The 21,677-nt window shown below is 43.7% G+C and overlaps 1 protein-coding gene across 2 annotated transcripts in view; it reads right to left on the bottom strand.

Moving 5' to 3' along the window:
* Window positions 1-21,677, bottom strand: part of AGAP1 (ArfGAP with GTPase domain, ankyrin repeat and PH domain 1) — a 299,706-nt gene that overhangs the window by 198,284 nt on the left and 79,745 nt on the right. For both annotated transcript variants that reach the window (XM_062506694.1, XM_062506693.1), the window contains exons 2-3: window positions 7,989-8,047; window positions 3,335-3,422 (exon numbers count right to left, since the gene is read on the bottom strand). In XM_062506694.1, the coding sequence (XP_062362678.1) occupies window positions 3,335-3,422; window positions 7,989-8,047 (147 nt within the window). The remainder of the gene's footprint in view (window positions 1-3,334; window positions 3,423-7,988; window positions 8,048-21,677) is intronic.

The following is a 21,677-nucleotide window of genomic DNA, read 5'->3' on the forward strand; positions in this document are numbered from 1 at the left end:
ATTAAAGGCTTTATTCTGTACCTTTTACTGGGGGAAAATTTCATTTTTATTATAAGTATCTCCACAAAGAAAGAGATGAAACCTCCACTGACTGCAAAAAACTACTTGCTGCCTCAAGTCAGGATGGTGGATGGCTTTTATGCTTTTTAAAACACTAAAAATAACGATTCCACATGAAATGAATAAATAACTCTTAAATACATCCCAAGTACATAGAGAAAAATCCTCATTTTTTGTCATCCCAGCTGAGACAACCTGGACCACAATTTGTCTTTTTATTAATTTTGTTTTATTAGACTCACTGGAAAACAAAGTACTGAAATAATCATGACGTGACTTAAAACATTCACAGACATGCCAGAGATGTGGAAAAGCCTCTAAGTCATGCTTCACACCTCCATGGCTTTTTGGAAACAAAACTCAAACAAGTAACAGAATCCTCCTGACATTCACTACTCCTACAAACTTCAGTTCACCTTGGTCTGCAAAGAATTCAGTCTCAAATTCCACATACACCACACATTTCATTTGGCTTCTGCAGGCAGAATTAAATTTTAGATGGGGGGAAAATAAAGCCACACCATTTCCCACACCTTACTTGTTATTTCATTAGGTAAAGCACCCAGCAGTAGGTTTTCTTCCAATCACTTAGAGAGTCCTTAGAAGATCACAAATCCCTAGGATTGCTTATTTCCCATCATTTCCTTCTTGTATCATCACAGAAAAAAAAATTAGAAGTCCCAGACCACTGAAATCCCCCCACTTACAGCAGGCTAACACATTGTTGCTTTTCTTACATCTGATTCAAAACGTGTCACTCAGCAGCACATCTGAGTGCATGTTAAATATGCAAAGGAAGAGTCCCAATGCTGTTTTTCTTCCTAATAAAAACTTATTCTTTGAGAAAACACAAGTCTGCAAGTTACAAAACACATGAGGGACCAAAAAGTTCTGAACGGAAATGAAAACTGGGGCAGGCAGCGAGAGAAAAGCTCCAGTATGAAGAGTGGGAAGGTGGTGATGGGCAGCAAGAGGAATCCCTCACTTAGAGAGCTGAAGGAAACTTGAAAACATCTTTACGTAGTTCAAATTCATTTGCTGGAATGCTGAAGTCAAGGCCTACAGGAGATGAGGCACTTGTCTGATGCAGGGCAGGTTTCCTGGTAATTGTAGCAATTTGGAAGGCAAAGGCGAGCAGAAATAGCAGTCCCTGGCTTAATCACCACTTTCACATGAAACAAATATCCATCACTTCACCCATTAGGACTGATTTTATGATGCCTGATAAATTCAGCTGTTAGGAAGCCATTCCAAGCAAGTAAACTCGAGTTTTTTTCTGAAATGATCAAGCAGCTGACACCTTAACATCCGATACACATCCCTTCTTTATCCAATTTAACAACCTGGCACATTTACAGTCCTTCAGAAAAGGAACAGGGGAGGATCCACACGGGTCTCCAACATGAAGGATTACACTTTCTTTTCTAGTGACTTGTTTGAAGGAACTTAAAGGGCTCAAGACCAGGTTGGACAGGGCTTGGAGCAGCCTGGGATATGGAAAGCATCCCTGCCCATGGCAGGGGATGGAATAGGGGGTGCTGTAAAGGTCCTTCTAACCCAAACCACTCTGTGGTTCTGTGATGCTCTGACAGAGAGGTAAAACACAACCAAATCACCACTACAGATGTCTACTGAGGGTAATTTATACGGGTTGAATTTCCTTTAATGCTGACTTGACTGGAAACTTTGACCTTACCCCTCACAAAGCAAATCAGAGCTCTTAATTATTCCAGTTTTCCTCCTGTTAATGAAATGCAACTGTCATTAGTGAGGCTTGTCAGCCACACTTATGTGCAGAGAAATGATTTGACACTGCTTTTGTCATCTAATCCTTTCAGGAAAAACAGTCACAACGTCACTCCAGCGCTGTAAATAAAAATCCTTTAAGACAAAGAGGACAGATGGGAACACTCCCAAGGAATATCACCTAAAATATTCATCCTTTAGGAGGAGAGGAGGGTTAGCCCTGTCAACAGTCACTAGATATGAATCTTCCAAGGGAAAAAAATAAAAATCCAAATATCCTCTGTTCATGAAGTGAGGGAAGAGATCTGTCAAGATAGTGATTTCTGCTGTACTCAGTGACACTACAGCCTCTATCAGCATTCCTCACTATCAGCATCCAGAAGCATCATCCACACACACTTCTGTGCAGAGGCTCAATTGCAATCATCAATTATTATTGCCGGTTCTAGCTACAAACCAGCAAAAACATTTAGGGCAAACTTACAACCTGCAAGAGCTCAGTGTTAGTGCTATTCCACAGGAAAAGCCTTGTCCATCCCTCCCTTCCCCTCTCCTCCCATTTTAACTACAATTCCAGGCTGTTAAAATGTCAACTACCAAGCTAAACCAGCTTCCTGTGGGAAGAGTTAATTAGAAACAAATGTTATCAGAGATGCATGAAACTACAAACTACTGCTGAAGAGACAACTACAGCAAGAGACAAAAACAGTGAGATGTACTAAGGACTTGAAATCAAAAGGAAACAACTCAAAATGATACACAAAACAAGGGGGAAAAAAACACTCTAATACAGAAACCACCATCTGTCCCTTCAAAACAAGAGCTGCCATGAAGACAATGTATAGTTACCTGCATCCATATCTGCAAAGAAGGGAACAGCCAGTAAGGGAAAGAAGGAACCAGAAATTCAGTGTCTCAGAGTTGGATTTAAAAGTTCATAAGGAGAACAGATAAAGAAAAATAATCAAAAAAAGTATTTACTGTAAGATAAACCTTGATAAGGTACTGTGACATTTTTGATTTCAAGTTATAAACTTGGATTAATGTTAAACACTACAGCGTACAAATTAATTTTCTATGCCATAAGAACACTTAAAAGACCAAATCTTTAATATATTAAACAATAAGCAAATTACACCTTTAAGTTCAGTTTTCCTTCTCCCTACATCCTGATTGTACATAAATCCACCACTACAGACAGTAATTGTGCCTGAAAGCAGCAGCACTACTGAGAGCAGTCAACTCCTCTCCATCAGGACTAATTCTCATATGGACACACACTGGGAGCCAAAGTATTTAAAAGAATGCTAAGAAGTTATGGAAAATCTACAGTTATACTCATCGTGCATACTTAGCTCCTTCTGGAGAATGTTAAAGCAAAAATCTCCACAAATTTTGAAGTAGCACGTGGGTTTTTGTTGTTTTTTTTTTTTTTCCTATGCAAATTCATTTCTGCATGATCAAAAATGAGTAAGGATGTAGTTTTGTGCGGGGAAAAAATACGAGTGGGGTTTGTGTGTGCACGTACCTTCAGGTGACTCCTCCTGGACGTAGGTGCCTGTCAGGTACCGGTGCACCAGCGCAGACTTCCCACTGGCCAGGTTACCCACGATCCCCTGGGATGAAAAATAAAAAAGAAGGAACAAAAAACGCAAGTGCAATTAATCACTGTAAAAAAAAAAATAAAAAAATCAGTGTATTCAAGCAAAATCTCCACACCCCAAACAACAGACACAGTGCAAAATATGCCAAGAGATAAAATAAACGGTGGAGTGGTTTGGGGTGGAAAGGACATTGGAGTTCATCTTGTTCCACCACCTTCCACCACCCCAGTGTGCTCCGAGCCCTGTCCAACCTGGCCTTGGACACTTCCAGGGATAGGGCACCCTGTGCCCACCTCCCCACCCTCACAGGGAAGGATTTCAGCCCAATCTCACTTGAGTTTTCTTCCTGGACGTGCTCAAATGTAACGGGTGGTATTTGCACTCGTTATTAATTAGTGGTTTGTCTGGAGTTTCTTCTGTCTTCACTCAGAGCCAGGATTAAAAACACAAAGGAGATGAATTTTCTCATGTTTGGACTTGGTTGTTTATTACATTTTATCTGAAGTACAGAGAGTTCAGCAACACTTCCAGCTACCAGCTAAAAGTGAGCAAAATGGAGGAGAACCCAGCTATAGCTACAAGGTCTCTTACAGCTAAACAGTCCAACAGAGAATTAACACCTGTATTATTTATATTTTTGACCCAATAACCAAACTCCTGTGACCCACAGTGCAGCACTGACTGTCCAACCAGAAACAACAACCTGAAACCATGGAGAACAAGGAAGAAGAACACAGAAAGGAAACAACACCCAAAACCCTCCATCTTGTCCCATACCACCTATTAGTGTATTATAAAAACCTCAAATTTAAAACCCTTCACCATGTGAAATCACACACTTCTATTTAACTACACACCCGTGACTTGAACTCCATCACTCAAATTTGGAAACCTTCTCCAAGGCCTCAGGTCAAAAGCAGTGTTCTCCAGGGGGTCAGTGTCAGAAAGCACAGAAAGCTCAAAAATCCCAGGTGTCTGGGATCTGACACTCGAGTGCCAGAACATGTGAGGATATTTGGGGTTCACAGCTTTAAAGGGGCTCACAGAGCTGAGGACATCACACTCCCTGCTTGGGGGAGGGAGGTGATGGAAACTTCTTTCCCCCTTTGAAACAAGCCCAGCCTGCTCTGTTCTCTCCTGTTTACTTGACCCTCACCAGAGGCTCAGCACACAAGGTCCCTGGAGAAAAGATGAACTCTGCTATCTGCCTGGGATTGCCAAAGGGGTGGAGGCAGCAGCCAGGAGCTGCACGTCACTGCACATTCTCTACCCCATCTTCTAACCATCCTAACCACCCTCCTTATCAAGCGTGGCTTGACAGGACCCAGCCATGTGTGCTGGCACCCCAAACACCCCAAATTCCCTCCTGCCTTGGGCTGATCCCACAGCGTGGGCAGCAGGGGGGCAGGGATTCTGGGATGAGTCACAGGAAGAAAAGGACATCTCTAACATGTGTTCCTTACCCCCAAACATGAAGCAACCTCTCAAATTAATGACTTTTTCCTCCATTATATGCCCACAAACTGCAGCACATTTGTCTACTCCCACTCACACCACAAAACCATTTAGACCCGAGGGAACCCTGTGAGTGAACAGCTTGGCCTTGGCACCTCTTCTCATCACCAAATTGACACCATCTCCCTTTCCATACAAAGCTTCCCAGTGAGAACTTCCTTTCGACTTTTATTTTTTGCCTACAACCACATACAAAATGCCCCCTGCTCAGGATTCACCACCACTGAAAAACAGTTAGTGTGTGAAAGCTGAACTGCATTTTTAATGGTCTACACATTACGTTTTTCCAGTGAAAATTTCACTTGCAAGTGATTAGCCTTGTGCGGATGGAAATTATTGTTATTTTATTGTTATCAACTTGGGGTTCCAGTCAAGGCAACATCCCATGGTTGGGATGTCCTGTTCTATCCAGAGACACCCCCCCAGTATTTGAAAGACACCAAATGACTCAAGAACGCAATTTTCTATTTTAGTTTTTTTAAATATCCCAAAGGTCAAACCAGGTTACACCATTTGACCGCACTTCAGGTTCTCTGACACATTCCTACAAAGCAAGAGCAAAAAATTCCACACTGGAAAAAAAAAAATCTGACTTCTGAGAGTGTTACTCTCTTCATAAGCATTAATATTTGCTTTAAGGCTGATCCTCCACATTATGACAAAAATGCCAGCCTGTTCTCACAGCAGTCATATTCCTCTCTCCCCCTGTTTTATACACAAACAATCCAAGTCATCTCCATTTATTTATGGATATGTCTGAAATGCACCAAGTTATGACAAGCATGTTAGGGAACAAAAATACCACCCTAACCCAGTTCAGGGAGGAGAAAATTCAGCTACAACTCACTGCTCTTTTCAGTTATGACTGGTGTAACACTGAATCATTTATTTCCATGTGCCAGACATGCTGTAAAACAAATCCAAGCCACTTTGCCCACTCCTTCTAAAGCCTGTTGGGAAAAATCATAAACTGTATTGATGGCACTTGGCATTTTAAAGCAGTCCAGGAGAGGAGTCTGGCTGAATCTTTTTTTTGCAAATGTTTTTGCAAGAAATTCAGTGATTTTATCCATAAATGTCGAATGTTTATTCTGCCTAACACATCCTAGTTTAATATTCGAATAAACAGGACCCAGAAACACCAAAGGCAGTGGTCTCACCATTCACTTGACCATAACAAAAGCATCAAAATCCAGAAGTAAAGGTACTGGATCAGCAGGAGCCAATTACAGAATCCCAAACCAGTTTGGTTTGGAAGGGACCTTACAGCTCATCCTATTCCTCCCTCTGCCATGGGCAGGGACACCTTCCACTAGCCCAGCTTGCTCCAAACCCCCTCCAAGGTGGCCTTGAACATCCTTCTGAACACTGGAAAGAAACCAATCCTCGTGTTGCTAAAAAAGGAGGCAAAGTCTGGTGCTCTTTCCTCAAAGGCAGGCTGAAAAATACCTCCTTCCTTTGTGGCAGCCCTGGGAACTTTCTCTGCTCTCCCAGAGCCAGTTTCTGTTCCCTTGAAAATTTTGCAGAGCCCAAAGGGTACAGCCCCCTCTAGAAATAAATCAGTAAAGATCAGCCACTTCAGTGTAAGGACCTCCCAGCCTGTACAGGAGGACAACATCTCCCTTTAGCAGGGCCCTTATGTTCCTCAGGCACAAGGAGCACCCAGGATGAGGCTGAAGTAAGGGAATGACAGGGGTGACTCATGGCAGATGTGCAGGAAAGGGAGAGCAGATTTCAGCTGGGCTTCCTTATTTACCCTTCCTGTTGCAGTACAAGTTCACAGGCACAGCTGGTGCTGCTGGCTGACATCACTTGCAGCGCTATAATCAAATTATTATTTTTGTAACAGCAGAAGTTCTGCTTTTACCCTTGGACAGCCATCCCTTGGGCACACTGACCACTGCAAATCAATCCTCTGCAGCAGCCACGCAGCTGAAATCTGCTTTCCCATCCCTGCTTCAGACAACACAGGGGCAAGACACCCAAGGTAGGCACTCACATGATGCAGCAAGGCTATCACAAGAGACAAATGTACCCTGAGACCATCACCTGGTGCTTGGTAATCGTTTGTGTTCTGAATTGCAACATGGGAGTACCTGCAGCTCTGCTCTCACCTGCAATTCCCAATTTTCTTGGTGGGTGCTGGGAATTAGCAGGGCTCAGAGAAGGGAACCCAGGATAAGCCAGCTAACAGTGGTGGACTCCTATCCAACCAACACCTTCCAGTCCTGAATTACTGGTTTTTCATTGTGTGAGGTATTTGGGGTCTTCCAAATGACATCATCTGTTAAACAAAACCTGGTGACCCTTCCTGTATCAGGGAATTACATCCACTGACTGCCAGATTTTTCTTGTACTCACCTTAAGCACTGCTAAAAACAAAACAGCCAACAACTGTAGTTCTGTAGGATGCTGCTCCCATTAAAATGCCTCTCTAAGTGCATTTGTCCTGTTAAATGTGGCCTTGCAGATCCTCTCACCTCTATAAAACACTTATCAACTCAGATTTGGGAAAGGCTTAAATTCTTTAAAGAGAGGGAGAACAGACATTTGGTCCTTTAAGAAATCACGGAAGCTTAATACTGGGAGATAAAATGAGCTTTATGTATCAGCTGCTAACTTCCACTGCCCTCATAAGACCTCCCTGCTGAGAAGAAGACCCTTGGAAGCTGCTTCTTGGAGCAGAACAAATTCAAACAGCAATAAAATACTGAGAGGTCTTTGAAGAATGATTATAAATATTGAATATACATGATCTCCATAAAGATAGCTTCAGCTCTACAAGTGTTCAGGGTCAGGTTGGATGGAGCTTGGAGCAACCTGGAATAGTGGAAGGTGTCCTTACCCATGGCAGGGGGTGGGATGAGATGAGCTTTGAGGTCCCTCCCAATCTAAACCCTTCTGTGAGTCTACGACAGATATGTAGAGAAAAAATCCTTTACTTATTGAAATTGCTTTCTACATTGTTTTCCCAACAGTAGCTGGAATTAGGCATGGAAGATCCTCCCCTTGTGTGTGACATTCCCAGGATGTTTTCTAAGACTGGAGCAAATGTGAACTCACCACTTTCAGCTCCGGTACAGATCGGCTCAGTGTCCATTCCTGGCTGTTTACAAAGGCATCTGTGGAAGAGGAGAACATTCCCAACATCAGGATAATGACATTTACTGCTCCGCTGCACACGATTTCACACCACAGTTTTGGGAACACGAGACCAAAGGTCACGCCTCATTCCTGGGAGACTGACAGTCCAACATGACAGAGACCAGGAGTTTGGGGAAACGATATCAAAAATTCCAGAAATTCCCACTCTGCACATATCTGCTCGCAGCAGCAAGTGCTCCCACATCATCAGCAAGCTCAAACTAACTCTAGGCCCTTGGAGCTGGAAAAAGGCTCCTCCAGTGTGTCCCTGGTTAAACCATTTCCCATCCACAACACCCCATTCCTTCCCTGCAGGAAAAGCCCTGGATTTCTCACATTACGTGTCACCAACTGCCACCGTCTGCAGTAACTTCTCCACGCAGGTAAATGAGAAAATTTGCTGGTTCTGAAACATGTTATTTTCTACTGCACATCACACTTAATGTCAGCAACTGCAGCACCCAGAGTCAATGGGAACATCCCTGCTCAGGCAGAGGAAAAATCTCTCTTTATTCCTCCATTTTCTAGGCAGAAATAAACCACAGAGCTATTTGCTACAAAATATTTGTTACAAGATTAATTAAAACTACTTGGGGAAGGGGTTGATTTCTTGAAGAAAGGCAAGTTTATCAGAGAAATTGAGTTCTTTGGGCTCCCACCTCACTGACAATTCCACATCAAAGAACAGAAATAAGGCTCTGTTTTTCTGTATTTAAAAACTTGCACAGTTTTGCTCCTTCCATAAAGGTCCAGTCAGCTGCCAACAAACAGACTGTGATGCTTCTGTTACAAACCCAGCGTGGATCCTGATTTAACCCCTGCAGAACCATGCAAACCAGCTGAATGCCTGTGCTGCACAGGGAGCTCCTACTGAGCAGATCAGCTCCAACTCCACTGAACAAAGCAGCACCAAGATTCCTGGTGTTCCAAGCAATTCCTGATGCCACAGGAAACAACAGCTGGAACGTTACACCTGACCACGATGTTTTTAAGGAAGCCACTGCTTCCCCTCCAATACACTCATCAGCAAGAGGAGAAGGCTGTTTCATCTGATTTTTTTATCTGGAGAGTAAAGAAATCGGAGGCAATTTCCTACTCCAGAAGCAACCCTCATTAACTTCAGAAACCATCCAAACTTCCACAGCACCACCTAAATACAATCACAAAGCCAATTTGTATTTTCCAGTGTACCTCTATGAGATGTACTGCTTTTGCCTCAGTATCCCAAAAAGACAGATTAGCTGGGAATTAGTAAACCTTCTCCAGTTTTATATAACACATCCCTTTGTATTTTAGCCATGAATAAATCCTGTATCTATATGAAAACACGTGACAAATAATCAGCATTTTGGTACAGGTGTGAGCTGCCTCCCACACAGCCACTGGCAGAAGGAAAAACAAAGGCTCAGAGTGAAATGCTCTGAAGACTTGGGTTAACCTTTGGCATTCCAGGTGCCAGAGAAGACACTGCAGCCATGCAGCTCCTGTTCCATGACCTCAAGTCCCACTGGATCAAAATCTTTCTGTACCACGCCCAGGCGACAAGAACTTGGGATGGAGACCAAACAAGCAGCAATTTCCATTTGGGAACACTGCATGTAAAACCTGCCCCTGGTTAAAGGGACCACAGCTTGGTCTAGGATGGTTTCCTACCTTTCTGTGGGAAGGAATGTTTTCCCAGACAGGAAGCAATGGAATGGGGAGCTTTAGACTGGGTATTGGGAAAAATTTCACTGCCCTAACAGGAAGTATCAACTCTCATGGCTTGCTTTGAGCTGCTGTGGATTTGGGAAGGAGCAGCCTTGGCTGAATGAGATGAGGAGGCTTCAGCTCATCTCCAGACTCTCAGGAGTCAAGGAAAACCATCAGTCTCAGGCAGGTATTATCCCTGACTTGTGGAGGTTTAGGTGTGCAAAACAAACTGGGAGAGCTCCCTACTAATGCCAACAAGCTTCCATAAAAATAAAACCACTGGATTTTATCACCATGGAAGATTAAAAAAAAGATGCGTGAGCAAATCACTGCTGCTGACTTGGAGATCTGCAACAAAATCTGCCAAGCCAAAGGGTAAGCTGCACAAAGGCAACAAGAGCATCACAAATCCTGTTCTCTCTAATAAAAACCTTAAAAGTATTATTTTGGAAGACCCATGCTTTCAAAAGGGACAAATCAGGGAGACAATGAAAGCTAAAATTCCAAAAAGCACAGAAGCCAAAAGACAAAGCAGAAGGTGGGAAGCTGCAGAAAGGAAGGATGACCCAGCCCAAGGACATGGATTTACTCCTCCTATTTGGTCCTTCCTTCATGAAAATGCACCAAAACCCCACACCAGGACCTTCCAAAACTGTATCAGGTCTCAAGGAACCTCAATATAGGCCATATACACATTTTAATCCAGATTAGCAATAAAGAAATAAAATAAAATTCACTTGACAAGGTGCTAGACTTCTTGACAAAGCTACCTTCCCCTTTTTTGCTAAGCCTGCCCCCACACAGGTTTTGAGTGTACAAAATACTTGAGAACAGGTCAAATTTAATTTTATTGCCAAAATACGCCTGCTTAAAAAAAAAACAACCAAAAAACACAACAACAAACACCTTGACTGCAACCCAACTAATTTACACTAAAATTTCCAACTTAATAATATATCCTCAGTTTTAATTAATTTACATCAGGTCTTCTAGTGCCTTTTAAAAAAAAAAACACAAAAAAACCAAACTCATTTCTATTGGGAGATCTACGGGATTCCTTTACACTGGCATGTTTACAAGGAATTACTGCAGCTGAGCACAGAACATGGCATGAAACAGTCCCTGGTCTCTTCAGCAGTGAGAGATTTGTGTGCCCTCACTGAGAGGGACATGGAAACACCCTCTGCCCAATTCAGTTTCTAGGAATGCTTCAGAAAACACTGACTTATTCTAAGATCCACAGAAGTTAAGGTGAAAAGGTCAAACACTCACAGATAGCACATCACAAGCAGGTTTGGAGATTATTTTCCTAAATAAATTAACCTATAGCTACAGCATGAAACACTGGATGCATCAAACTGGAGCACACAGAGCCCAAACTGTGCAGCCCACAAAAATCCTCTGCTGAAGCTGCAACCCCCCACCACCACATGTTGGATTTAAACATATTAGAAGAGATTTGCATAATAAATAGAACCACATGTATGAAGTTGATCAACTGGGGTCTTGTTTGCATTACTGCCCAACTCTGGAATTCTAGTGAACTCAACCTTCACATCCCACTACTGGCTCCACACATGCAAAGAATTACTTTTGTCAATAATTAATTGCAGTTGCATGTGCTGCTCCTTTCATTTCTGCATCACTGATCAAAAGCTTCAAATATTCATGGTGTCACTCGTGTCTTTTTAAGACATGCACCAAGATCATAATTTCAGCTGCATTTCCTTTGTAAAGTTTACTTTGCCACAACAGAAGTCTGAATTATTTTTTTTTCTCAATTCTTCTGTTTTTATTTCTACCAGTACCCTAAAGCACAAACTCCAAGAGGATCCTTGGCTATTATAAAATCTCAGTTCAGTAACTCAGCCCCACCCAGAGGAACCTTCTTATTTTCAGAATTAAGAATGAGATGTAGATGTTGGTTTCACCACACGAATCCCAGAATGGTTTGGGTTGGAAGCAACCTTAAAGCTCATCCATTCCACCACATGCAGGGACACCTTCCACTATCCCAGGCTGCTCCAAGCTCTGTCCAAACAGGCCCTGGGCATTTCCAGGGATCCAGGGGCAACACCTGCTGAGGTGAAATCCTGGCTGCAGGTCCATGCACTCCATGGAACTGGACAGCAGCTGATTCTGAGGAGGTCTGACTGTTCCAACACTCCGTATTTAAAAGCCCCAACAGAAAAATCCACTTCTTCAAATCCAGGAATGACCACTAAAATCTAAATACATAACAGCAAAATCATGTTAATGAGAGAACACAGGCTCAAGGCCAATCTTAGCACCCATGATTCAGAAGAGGGAAGTCATGAAAACAGAAATGTTTTCCAGCCATTACAGCAATAACCACAGCAAGGGCCTGGCTGTTCAGAGTCCAGCAGTCTGGCTCATCCCATTCCAGGTTTTACACTGGAAACCCTCTCCTAAATGAACTCCATTCACCTCCATGGGCAATAGCAGCAAGGCAGCTAATGGCACCTCTGAGAAAATGGTTCTAACTGGGGCCAATTAGATTGACACCACCCCCTCCATCCTTTGGGTCCATCCTTTGGAAAAAAATCCCCACCAGCCAGTGCAGTTTGTCTATTATTTTAGGAGTGCCTAAAATAATAGGCTTTTAGAAGAACCTTTTCCAGTATTAACACAGCAGCCTGCCCATCACCAGCCCCTGATCCACTAACCTTGTTTTGCCCTTTTTTTTACCCAAATCTCTCACCCTTGACTAGCAAAAAGCTGAGAAGCTCAGAGCTTTCTCTTCCTCTGATCCAGATGGAAACTCAATGGCAACTTGACCAGAAGGAGTGATGAGGGAAGGGCAGGCAGATATTCCTGCAGGATGACATGAAAGGACTTAAATCTTTCACAATTCTTGGAAAGCTTCTTAGCAAGTGCTGCCCTCAGGCAATCCCAACTTTACTTTGCTTTCCTTCTAAGTGAGGAAAAGCTGTAAATAAATAAAATATAGAAAAGCCAAGGGATTTCTCTGGAAACTCTCAGCTAAAGGTCCTTTTTGTTAAGAACAGGAGCCCTCAAAAACACAGGAATGAACTTAAAGTACCAACGTCACATGCTGCTCTCCCCTTCAATAATTTCTGCATTACAAGCAGTATTTAGAGTTTCTTCTGCTTTGAAATATAAACCTGAGTGAACAGGTACAAAAAATATTCCTACAAGCTCCCACTTGCCCACAAGGATGCAGATAAGGCCACACATCTCTCTCTTGGAGCTGTATCAAAGCAGCACTTTCAGGACATATTTCCCAAAGCTTGTGCACTGATTTTCTTAGCAAAGAGGGAAATGTGCAGTTTTTGGGTTGAGACTTGTGATCCTCCTAAAACATGCATTTTTCAGGAGGGGTAATCTCACAGCACATCCTCTCCAACCCAGCCCCCAGCACTTTAAGTCAAAGCACTGAGTCTGTTCCAACAGAAAAGAGCAAAAAACCATCTTGACATGTTGATTTCTAAGCTTTGCATAAAATATTATTTGGAAGATCGTGTCATGTTTCAAAAGGCTTTTTTAATAGATTTTTTGGGGCTCTGAGCAACCTGGTCTAGTGGGAGGTATCCCCACCCATGGCAGGGGGTGGAACTGGTCGGGCTTTAAGGTCTCTTCCAAAACAAATCACCCTGGAATTCTATGAATTTTTATATCTGCTGCATTTGGGTTTTTCAAATCAGTCTTTTATATGGGTCCTCTCTGCTTATTCCCTCTGTTCCATTGCACCAAACAATAACTACAAAGCAGTAACAAAACCCTTAGAAAACCACCAGCAGCAGTACCAGGATGATTTAAGGTTTTATTTCCTCCCTACTCAGTGTGATAGAATCACAGATTCTATGGCTTTCCACTGTATGCCAGTTAGGAATTACTGCTGCAACCACCCAGCTCCAAACAGTCCCTTTTTTCCTTCCTGAACTGCAGATGTGTAATTTATAATCCTCAGGCAGTCTAGGCAAAAAGCAGCATTGCAGCTCCCTGCCTTCCTCCGGGTGGGAACTCCAGCCAGGCTCTGGGAATCACATCCCAGCCCTGCACAACGCTGTATTTACACTTCACTAACAGCATTAATACACACACTGCAGAACAAGTCACCAAACTGCCACAGAGCAATTCAATTACAGCTCTAAAACCAGAGGGATTTCACGAGCTGTCAGTTTAAGACTCCTCCCATCCCCTGCCAGTGTTGTCAGGATGGATAAAACCCCACGAGCTCTTCCAGCTCCAACATAAATGTTTGATATTGGACAGATTTATCGCTGCCCATACCCAATCCCTAATTATAAACAGGAAAACAAGGCTGAGCTTGGAGCAGTGAAGGCATCAGGAATCCGAGCCCACGCTCACCAGAGCCTCCCGTATCTCTGACATCTGAAAAACCATTCCCTGTAACTGAGAACTGTATTAAAGAGATATTTAGGTCAAAGCTGTAATCTCTCTTCCAGCAGCATCTGGCAGCTGCAGCGTTATCCTTTGTGCTGCCATGGAAACAAAAGGAGGACCAGGGATGCAAAGAGCTGCACAAGCCAGCCTTTCCCAAAACATGCTTCTGGGCTTGGGAATTGGAGGGAGAGCACTTGGCTCTCACCACAGCATTTGGGTTTTGTCTTCAATTTTCAAATCACTTAAATCAAAATATTTCAACCATCTGCTGCTGTTAATATTCCCCCTCTCTCTCCATCTACAGCCACTCCAGAGCTTTTAGGGGCATGCAGAGATGTTATCTCCTTCGGGATAACCCCATGCTTCCTACAAAAGGAATGATGGACAATGGATCCAAGTATATTCCCAAACCCAATCTCATGCACCAAGTTTTACATCTAACACCACCAAATTATGTGTTTTGCCCTTACATATAATGTAGCTCCAACCCTGACTACTCATCCTAACCCTCCCCACCCCACAAAACAAAACCCTAAAACCAAACAGAGTAAACATGTCAGCTGTAGACGTTTTATAAAGAAAAATAAATTACATACTTAACATGGAAAATTTCCCATTCCCTGTATTTTCCCAGTGGGTTGGGTTCTGGAGCTGACACACACAGTTAGTGTAAGAGAAATTAAAATCCCACAGATGAAACCACAGTTTTCTCCTGAGACATCTCTGCCGTGGGAGAAGCACAGAACACATCAACAAGGGATGTTTGGAGTGAGGACTGTCAGGAATGCAACTCAATTCCAATCAAATGCACATTTCCTAACACATCCCTCTGAGAAATGTGGCACTGGAAAGCTGGGCCAGCCCCTTTTCCAACAGGCAGTGACAACCCCACCAAGAGGTTGAAAGGAATATAAAAAAACAGACAAAGAGAAAATGAAAGCATCCCTGTAGTACAACTGCTCCCTGCTCCAATAAAACTGGGGAAGGAAATGATCATCTCTGCAGCACAGTGGAGTAACATCTTTTTTATCAGGCAATAAACAGTATTTCCTAAGGGCAAAATCCCTACAGAAATTCAGCTAAACACAGAACCAGAGCAGCAGAGGAATCCAGGAAGAAAAAGAAAGGACTGGAGATGGAACGTTTGGTATATCCCTTATTTGTCTGGTCTGCCCAAAATCAGGGCAGTGTCAGAGGTGATACCTTTTCTCTCCCATCTCTTGCCTCAAGGGAAGGGCAGTGCCAGCACAGGAAAGATGATCCCACACAGAGCTCAGGGAAAATCTGGAGATAAAGTTCAAGCTGTTCAAGTCACACTTGAGACAGGCAGGAGGGAAAATCCACATCCCAGCAAGGATGTCCAAAGTACCCAAAATGAGACCCTTCAAAAACCATAGCCTGGGCTGCCTTTCCTGACTACATACACAAACGAGGAATTAGCCTTTCTTATTCAAATCTGACTATTAATGAGGAACCTCCCTGAGAAGCATCAAAGATGAAAAGGGACAGCTTCTGCAGTTGGCACAAGAAGAATCGACGTCAAAGGATAAATTAAAAAAGATGAAGTGGGGGGGAAAGAGCATTTTGAAAGAATACAGAAACAGATTTATCTGGCAGGAAGAAAGTCACAGTAGAGATTAAAAAAAAAGGCTTTGCTGGGCAGGCTGAAAAGACTTTTAGCTTTTCAGATAGGTAAGAATGGCTGCAACTCAAAAAAAAGGGAAAAAAATAGCATGGGGAATTTCGTGACAACTTGATAGAGAAGAAAATGGAATAATGGAATACCCTGAGCAAGAAGAGACCCAAAAGGATCATCCAGTCCAACCCCTGGCCCTGCACAGACATCCCAACAATCCCATCCTGTGCACCCCTGAGAGCTCCTGCAGCTCTGGCAGTCCTGGGGTTGTGCCCATTCCCAGGGGAGCCTGGGCAGTGCCAGCACCCTCGGGGGGAAGAACCTTTCTTGAGATCCAGCCTGACCCTGCCCTGGCACAGGTCCAGAAGCAATACTAAATAAAACCCAAGCACACTGCAAGCCAGCCTGTGCAGGATTCCCACCACTGGGATTCCACAGAGGAGATTGTTCTGGGGTAATACTTGAGCACCACCAAAATTTCAGAAGCAGAACACGAAGCAGATGGCAGTAAATGAGCAAAAGCACAGCAACCTTGGGGGGAAAAGAGTACAGGAGGAAGGAGAGAAAAGGAATATCAAGTCATGCTCAACAAAACAGTGACAGAAGTACAAACACTCAAGAACGGCAGACACCAAATCCCAGACAAAAAATTAACAGGGGCCTGGAGGGAAAGGACAAGGGGCAATGGCTTCCTAGTGCCAGAGGGCAGGGTTAGGTGGGATATTGGGAAGGAATTGTTCCCTAGGAGGGTGGGCAAGCCCTGGCACAGGGTGCCCAGAGAAGCTGTGGCTGCCCCTGGATCCCTGGGAGTGTCCAAGGCCAGGTTGGACATTGGGACTTGGAGCAGCCTGGGACAGTGGGAGGTGTCCCTGCCATGGCAGGGGTGGAATGGAATGAGCTTTAAGGCCCCTTCCACTCCAACCCACCCCAGGATTCTGTGAACAAGCAGTTCAGAGAGAGGCAGTCCCTTCCCATAAACACAACCCTTGAAAGTGTTCTACTCACAGCTGTGCATCTCTGCTAAGGACACTGCCAAGGTTCTACAGGGACTCACAGCTCAATTGTCTTTGGGATTATAACAAAAGGGAAAACTATTTGGCTGGGTTTTAATCTGCCTCTTACCAGTTTCACAACGTGCTCCTTAATCCTTATTTAAGGAAGGATAAACAAGAGTGACTCCATCTTTACCTCCCCCTCCTCTCTCATGCTGATCCCTCCTGGCTGCCCCACTCCTCAGGGCGATTGCTCTTGTCTGGACCAAATTCACCACCCTTTTATGGTCCCCACACCACCCTACAGGCAAGTTCAAGCCACTAGGATGTCCACCACTAACCACCACCAGGTCCTTCTGCAGCTGTGCACAACCAGCTCCTGGGTTTTTGCTTTCCCTGGGCTTTCATCAGCATCTCAACCTGAAGAGGCTGCAGCAGATTCCTCCAGGATTTGCTGCTGGGTCTTTTCAACACAAAAAAAAAAAAAAAAAAAAAAAAAAAAAAAAATCAATTATTTACTCCTAGACATTATTTCCTACTTTTAAAAAAAGTTTTATGCACAAGAGGATCCTCCCTCTCACCTGATGGCAGCTCAGCTAAAATCTTTAGCAAGAGCAATCAGAATGAACAGACTTCCTTTGTCCTCCCCTACAGAACACGACTAAATGTGAGCTATGGTTTTCCTCATAAAAGCTAAGTCTACCCTACCCCAATACCTCATTTACCCATCCACCTATAGACCTCACTCTCAATTCCAGCTCACTGGTCGCACAGAGTGTGATTAATGCAGACAGAGGCAAACTCTAGCCCTAGTCACACCCAGGCAGCCACAATGAAGTCAACGTGGTTTAATGGGTGTGATCCCATAACTCAGCTAAACTTACACTCTTCCCACCCCCAAAATGCCCCTCCCCTCCCCTCTCGTGGAGCCTGCCAAGGAGTGATGGTGCCATTAAGGATTCTTTATTCTTCTGCTGCACTCGCAGCACCCACGTGCCCAAACCCGCAGTACACAAGTTCAGTCACTCACAGATCAGCTCATGGCCCAACTTCCTTTCTTGTCAACCCAAATCTGTGCTCTGACATCATCTGACCATTCACATTGACCTTTCTCAGTGTTTTTAACTGAGGCTATGGAAAACAGGTCCAGAAGGTTTGTGCAGAAGTACATCTAGAAAAACACTTCCCCTCTCCACCAGGGAAATGATGACTTGTTTATGCAACACATTTCTGAAAACATTTTTTAGAACTGGAGTCATGTCTCCCAGATTGCTATGCTGGTTGTCAAAACAGAGCCTCTTTTTCCCTGACTGTACCATATGTAATCCTAAATCCACTTACCCTAACTTGATATCACCCATGCAAGATTTGGAGATGATTAGTGGAAAATACACAAATGAGACACTGTTCTCCAGAGAACAGCCCAGCAGGAATAATCTGACGGGGTTTATATTTATTAGCCTGATGCACATCTAACTTGTTTAAACAAAGCTTTTGTCAAATGTCAAAAAAAAAAAAAAGTTAATGCAATCCAAGGCATGGTCTCAAAGGGAATTAATGCTGAGCTGGAAGCAGTGCAAAAGCCTTGGTTACAGCAACAAGGAAACAGTGCAAAAGGGGCCCATTTTATTTCAGTTGTGCAGAGATCCACTGTGAGAAAAAGGCTGATTTCCTAAGAGCTCACATGGAGAACCTAAAGCAGGAAAGTGGGGTGGGGAACACATGGTCTGTGTGGATGAGAGTCTCTCCCTCACCTCATGGGGCAGGGAGATGGTCCCATAAAGCTTCCCAGTACAGGCAGGTGCCCTGGATGCTCTCCCTGTCCTGTCTCTCTCCCCCTGGGAACTCTGCTCTGGCAGCACACCTGAGCAGTGCAGACTCACCTCAGGTGCTTCAGCTGCCCAATTACTTTTTATCTTCCTGCAACAAGGCCAGTACCCACTTACTCCATTTCATTACCTTGCTGCCCAAGAGCCTGTAAAGCCATCAAAACATTAAACCAGCACTAAAAACCTGGGACTTGGCACTGCACAGCTGAGCCACGGATGCATCCTGAAGCTGACAGAAAGCCAAGCAAGCAGGAGAGGGCTCAGGCCTGTCAGCACCTTTTGCCTGAAAAATGCTTAAAAACAGCTAATAACAGAAAAAAATAATATGTGATTAAATGCTCCATTAGGAAAGAGTTTCGTTTCACAGCTTTCTATTCAAAAAGCACCTGCTAACACCAGGCATTTTGGAAAATACAGGACCCGTGCAAGTCCAAAGGATTTCTTCTGGAAACCCAAAACATTGCTCACATGAACTTTGGACTGGGTGGCTGTAACACAAAGCCTCTTGCAGCTCTCCCCTGAAGATAAAGCTGCAGGTTTGGAGGAAGCCAGAAGTAAGGAAAAGCTGCTGAGATGCCAAGGTCCATTCCCTATCGTTCTTCCCCCTCCCACCTCACCCAGCACCACAGCACCTGAAGAATTATTGCAATGCCTGAGATCTAAATCAACACAGAACCACTGCAAACATCCATTCCTTAATCCTTCTCCATTTGAAGCTTGCAAAACTGAATCTTTACTTTGCCAGAACTGGTAATATGATTTAAAAAAAACCCAACCACTCATCCAGGAATCAGACTGTTGTGGGTCTTCACAAAAATCCTGCCCTCTGGCTATACTGTTATTTGTGTTTCTCGGGTGAAGCCAAGAAACTCAAGTGTGTTTTCCAAGCTTCAGCAGGTTCCCACCACCTCAGGCACATACTTTAAACTCACAGCACTGCACTAGAAATGATATCTTTAAAGGAGTCCATACAGAGCTCAGTAATAAGAAATCAATTTTGTTCACCTACAAGACCAAACACCTCTGTCCTTAAAGTCCTGGCTCTGATACTTTTCACACCTGCTATTTTACAACATGCAAATGAGGCTTACTAAAGGATAATTTGGAAAAAACGAGCTATTTTTTGCACAAGCCCTCTTACTGCATCTTAACCTATAATGTGCTCCAGAAAACCACACTGTAAACTGAGTCCTTGCTAAATCCCTGCACCCAAACACTTAAAGAATTGCTCTCCCTTCAAATTCTGTTCCCTACCAATCCTATAACCTCCTAGTTCCTTTATATGAGCTGAGAAAGGAAAGCTGGGGGCCAGTTTATATTCTTTGTCACTTCCTCAGGTAAACTTGACCCCATCAACCACTGAAATTCATTATAAAAATTCTCTTCACGTTTAGGAAAAAAACCCAAATAGAGTGCCAAAAACCCACATCAAGATCTAAAATGTAGTTCAAAGCCAACTAGAAAGGTGTCTATTCCAGCAACACCACCAGCACACGCTCTTAAAAAAATAATTAACGCAATCAAGTGCAGCCTTAAATCCATAATAAAACACAGCCACTTGAAAGCAGAACAGCAGGGAAACAGAACACGAACAGCCACGGCTCCAAAGCTCAAGAAAGCCACCCCAAAAGCAGCAGTAGAACAGGTGACACTGAATGCACACTTCCAGAATCCAGAGGGACCAACTCTGCCCTTCCAGGGAGCTCCCAAAAGCTGCTCCTGCACCAAGCCAGGGGAACTCTGTCCTTAGCATCACATACAGACAACATGTGGTCAGCACATCCAGGCAGCTACTGGGGCAGAGCAAAACAATTTCTGGCTCCTCCTCCCCGTTTAAATGGATTTATTTTTTCCCAGGCCCAGGCAGGCAGGGGGATGAGGAGCACAGTGCCGGCTGCAGCTGCTGCCAGCAGCTGGAGCAGACCCCAGCACAGCCACAGCATTCTGCACTTTTTTAAGCTGCAGTGCATAAGAGTTCACATCGCAGAATGAAAACAAAGCAAACCCCAAAATAAACTTCACTGTCTTACTAATTAAAGGGATTCGTTCCTCCAGGAAGGCCAACACAAACCACTGCTATGGGGTTAAGGATGTATTTTTAGCACTCAGTCCTTCCAGCATTTTTATGGAGGCTGTGCAAGGAAACCAGAGCCTGACTACCCCTGCAGCATCACCAAAAGCTCTGTCTAGGAAGGTTTTCTTTCTCCCTTAAATTTATTTGAAATGTCACAAGCTAAATCCCAACAAGACTGTAATTTCTTCTCCAGCATCCACATTTTTATTCCGTGCCGAGGAGCCAGTGAATTTTGACAGCCACCAGATAATCCCAGGATGGTTTGGGTTGGAAGGGACCTACAAAACCATCTCATTTCACCCCTTACCATGGGCAGGGACACCTTCCACTAGACCAGGCTGTTCCAAGCCTCATCCAGCCTGGCTGGAATGCTTCAAGGGATGCAGCAATTTCAGTAGATATCTTATTTTAATAATTCTGGCACATTTTTAATTGCCATTGCTGACCTTCCCACTTAATTCACAGCAGTGATGGAGGGTTACCATACTGCAGGTCACACTGTCAACAAATAATACTGTTTATAAGATAAAAGCCTGAACTTAACAGTAATAGGCATGGGTTTGAAGCCAAAAGAAAAACAAGCATTTCCAAATTTACTGTCTTCACCTAGCTCTAGGAAACTGCTCCCGAAGGCATGGAATATGAAAATCTCATTTTCCCAGCACAAGTTCACTGCTTTTCTAACAAGCCAACAAGTTTCCACTCATAACTTAGTCCCAAATTATGGCTTTAAGGTTGTTCCAACCACATTCCAGATTTTTTTCTCTTGACTGCTCAAGACATCTATCCCCAGGATCAGAAAAATGGCATCAAGCTGTACCTGATGGAAGCAGAGCTGGCAAAGTGAGGTACCTCCTGCTCTGAGTGTTCTGTTTAGGGAAATCCAAAGCTGGTCTAATACAGAAATCTTCAGATGAAGCAGATGTGCTTATTGTCCATATATGCAAGAAAATGAAGGGACAAACCTTTTAATATGGTGGTAAAGCAATCCCAGCC

This window comes from Cinclus cinclus, chromosome 21 (assembly GCF_963662255.1).
Source record: "Cinclus cinclus chromosome 21, bCinCin1.1, whole genome shotgun sequence".
NCBI classification, from domain to species: Eukaryota; Metazoa; Chordata; class Aves; order Passeriformes; family Cinclidae; genus Cinclus; species Cinclus cinclus.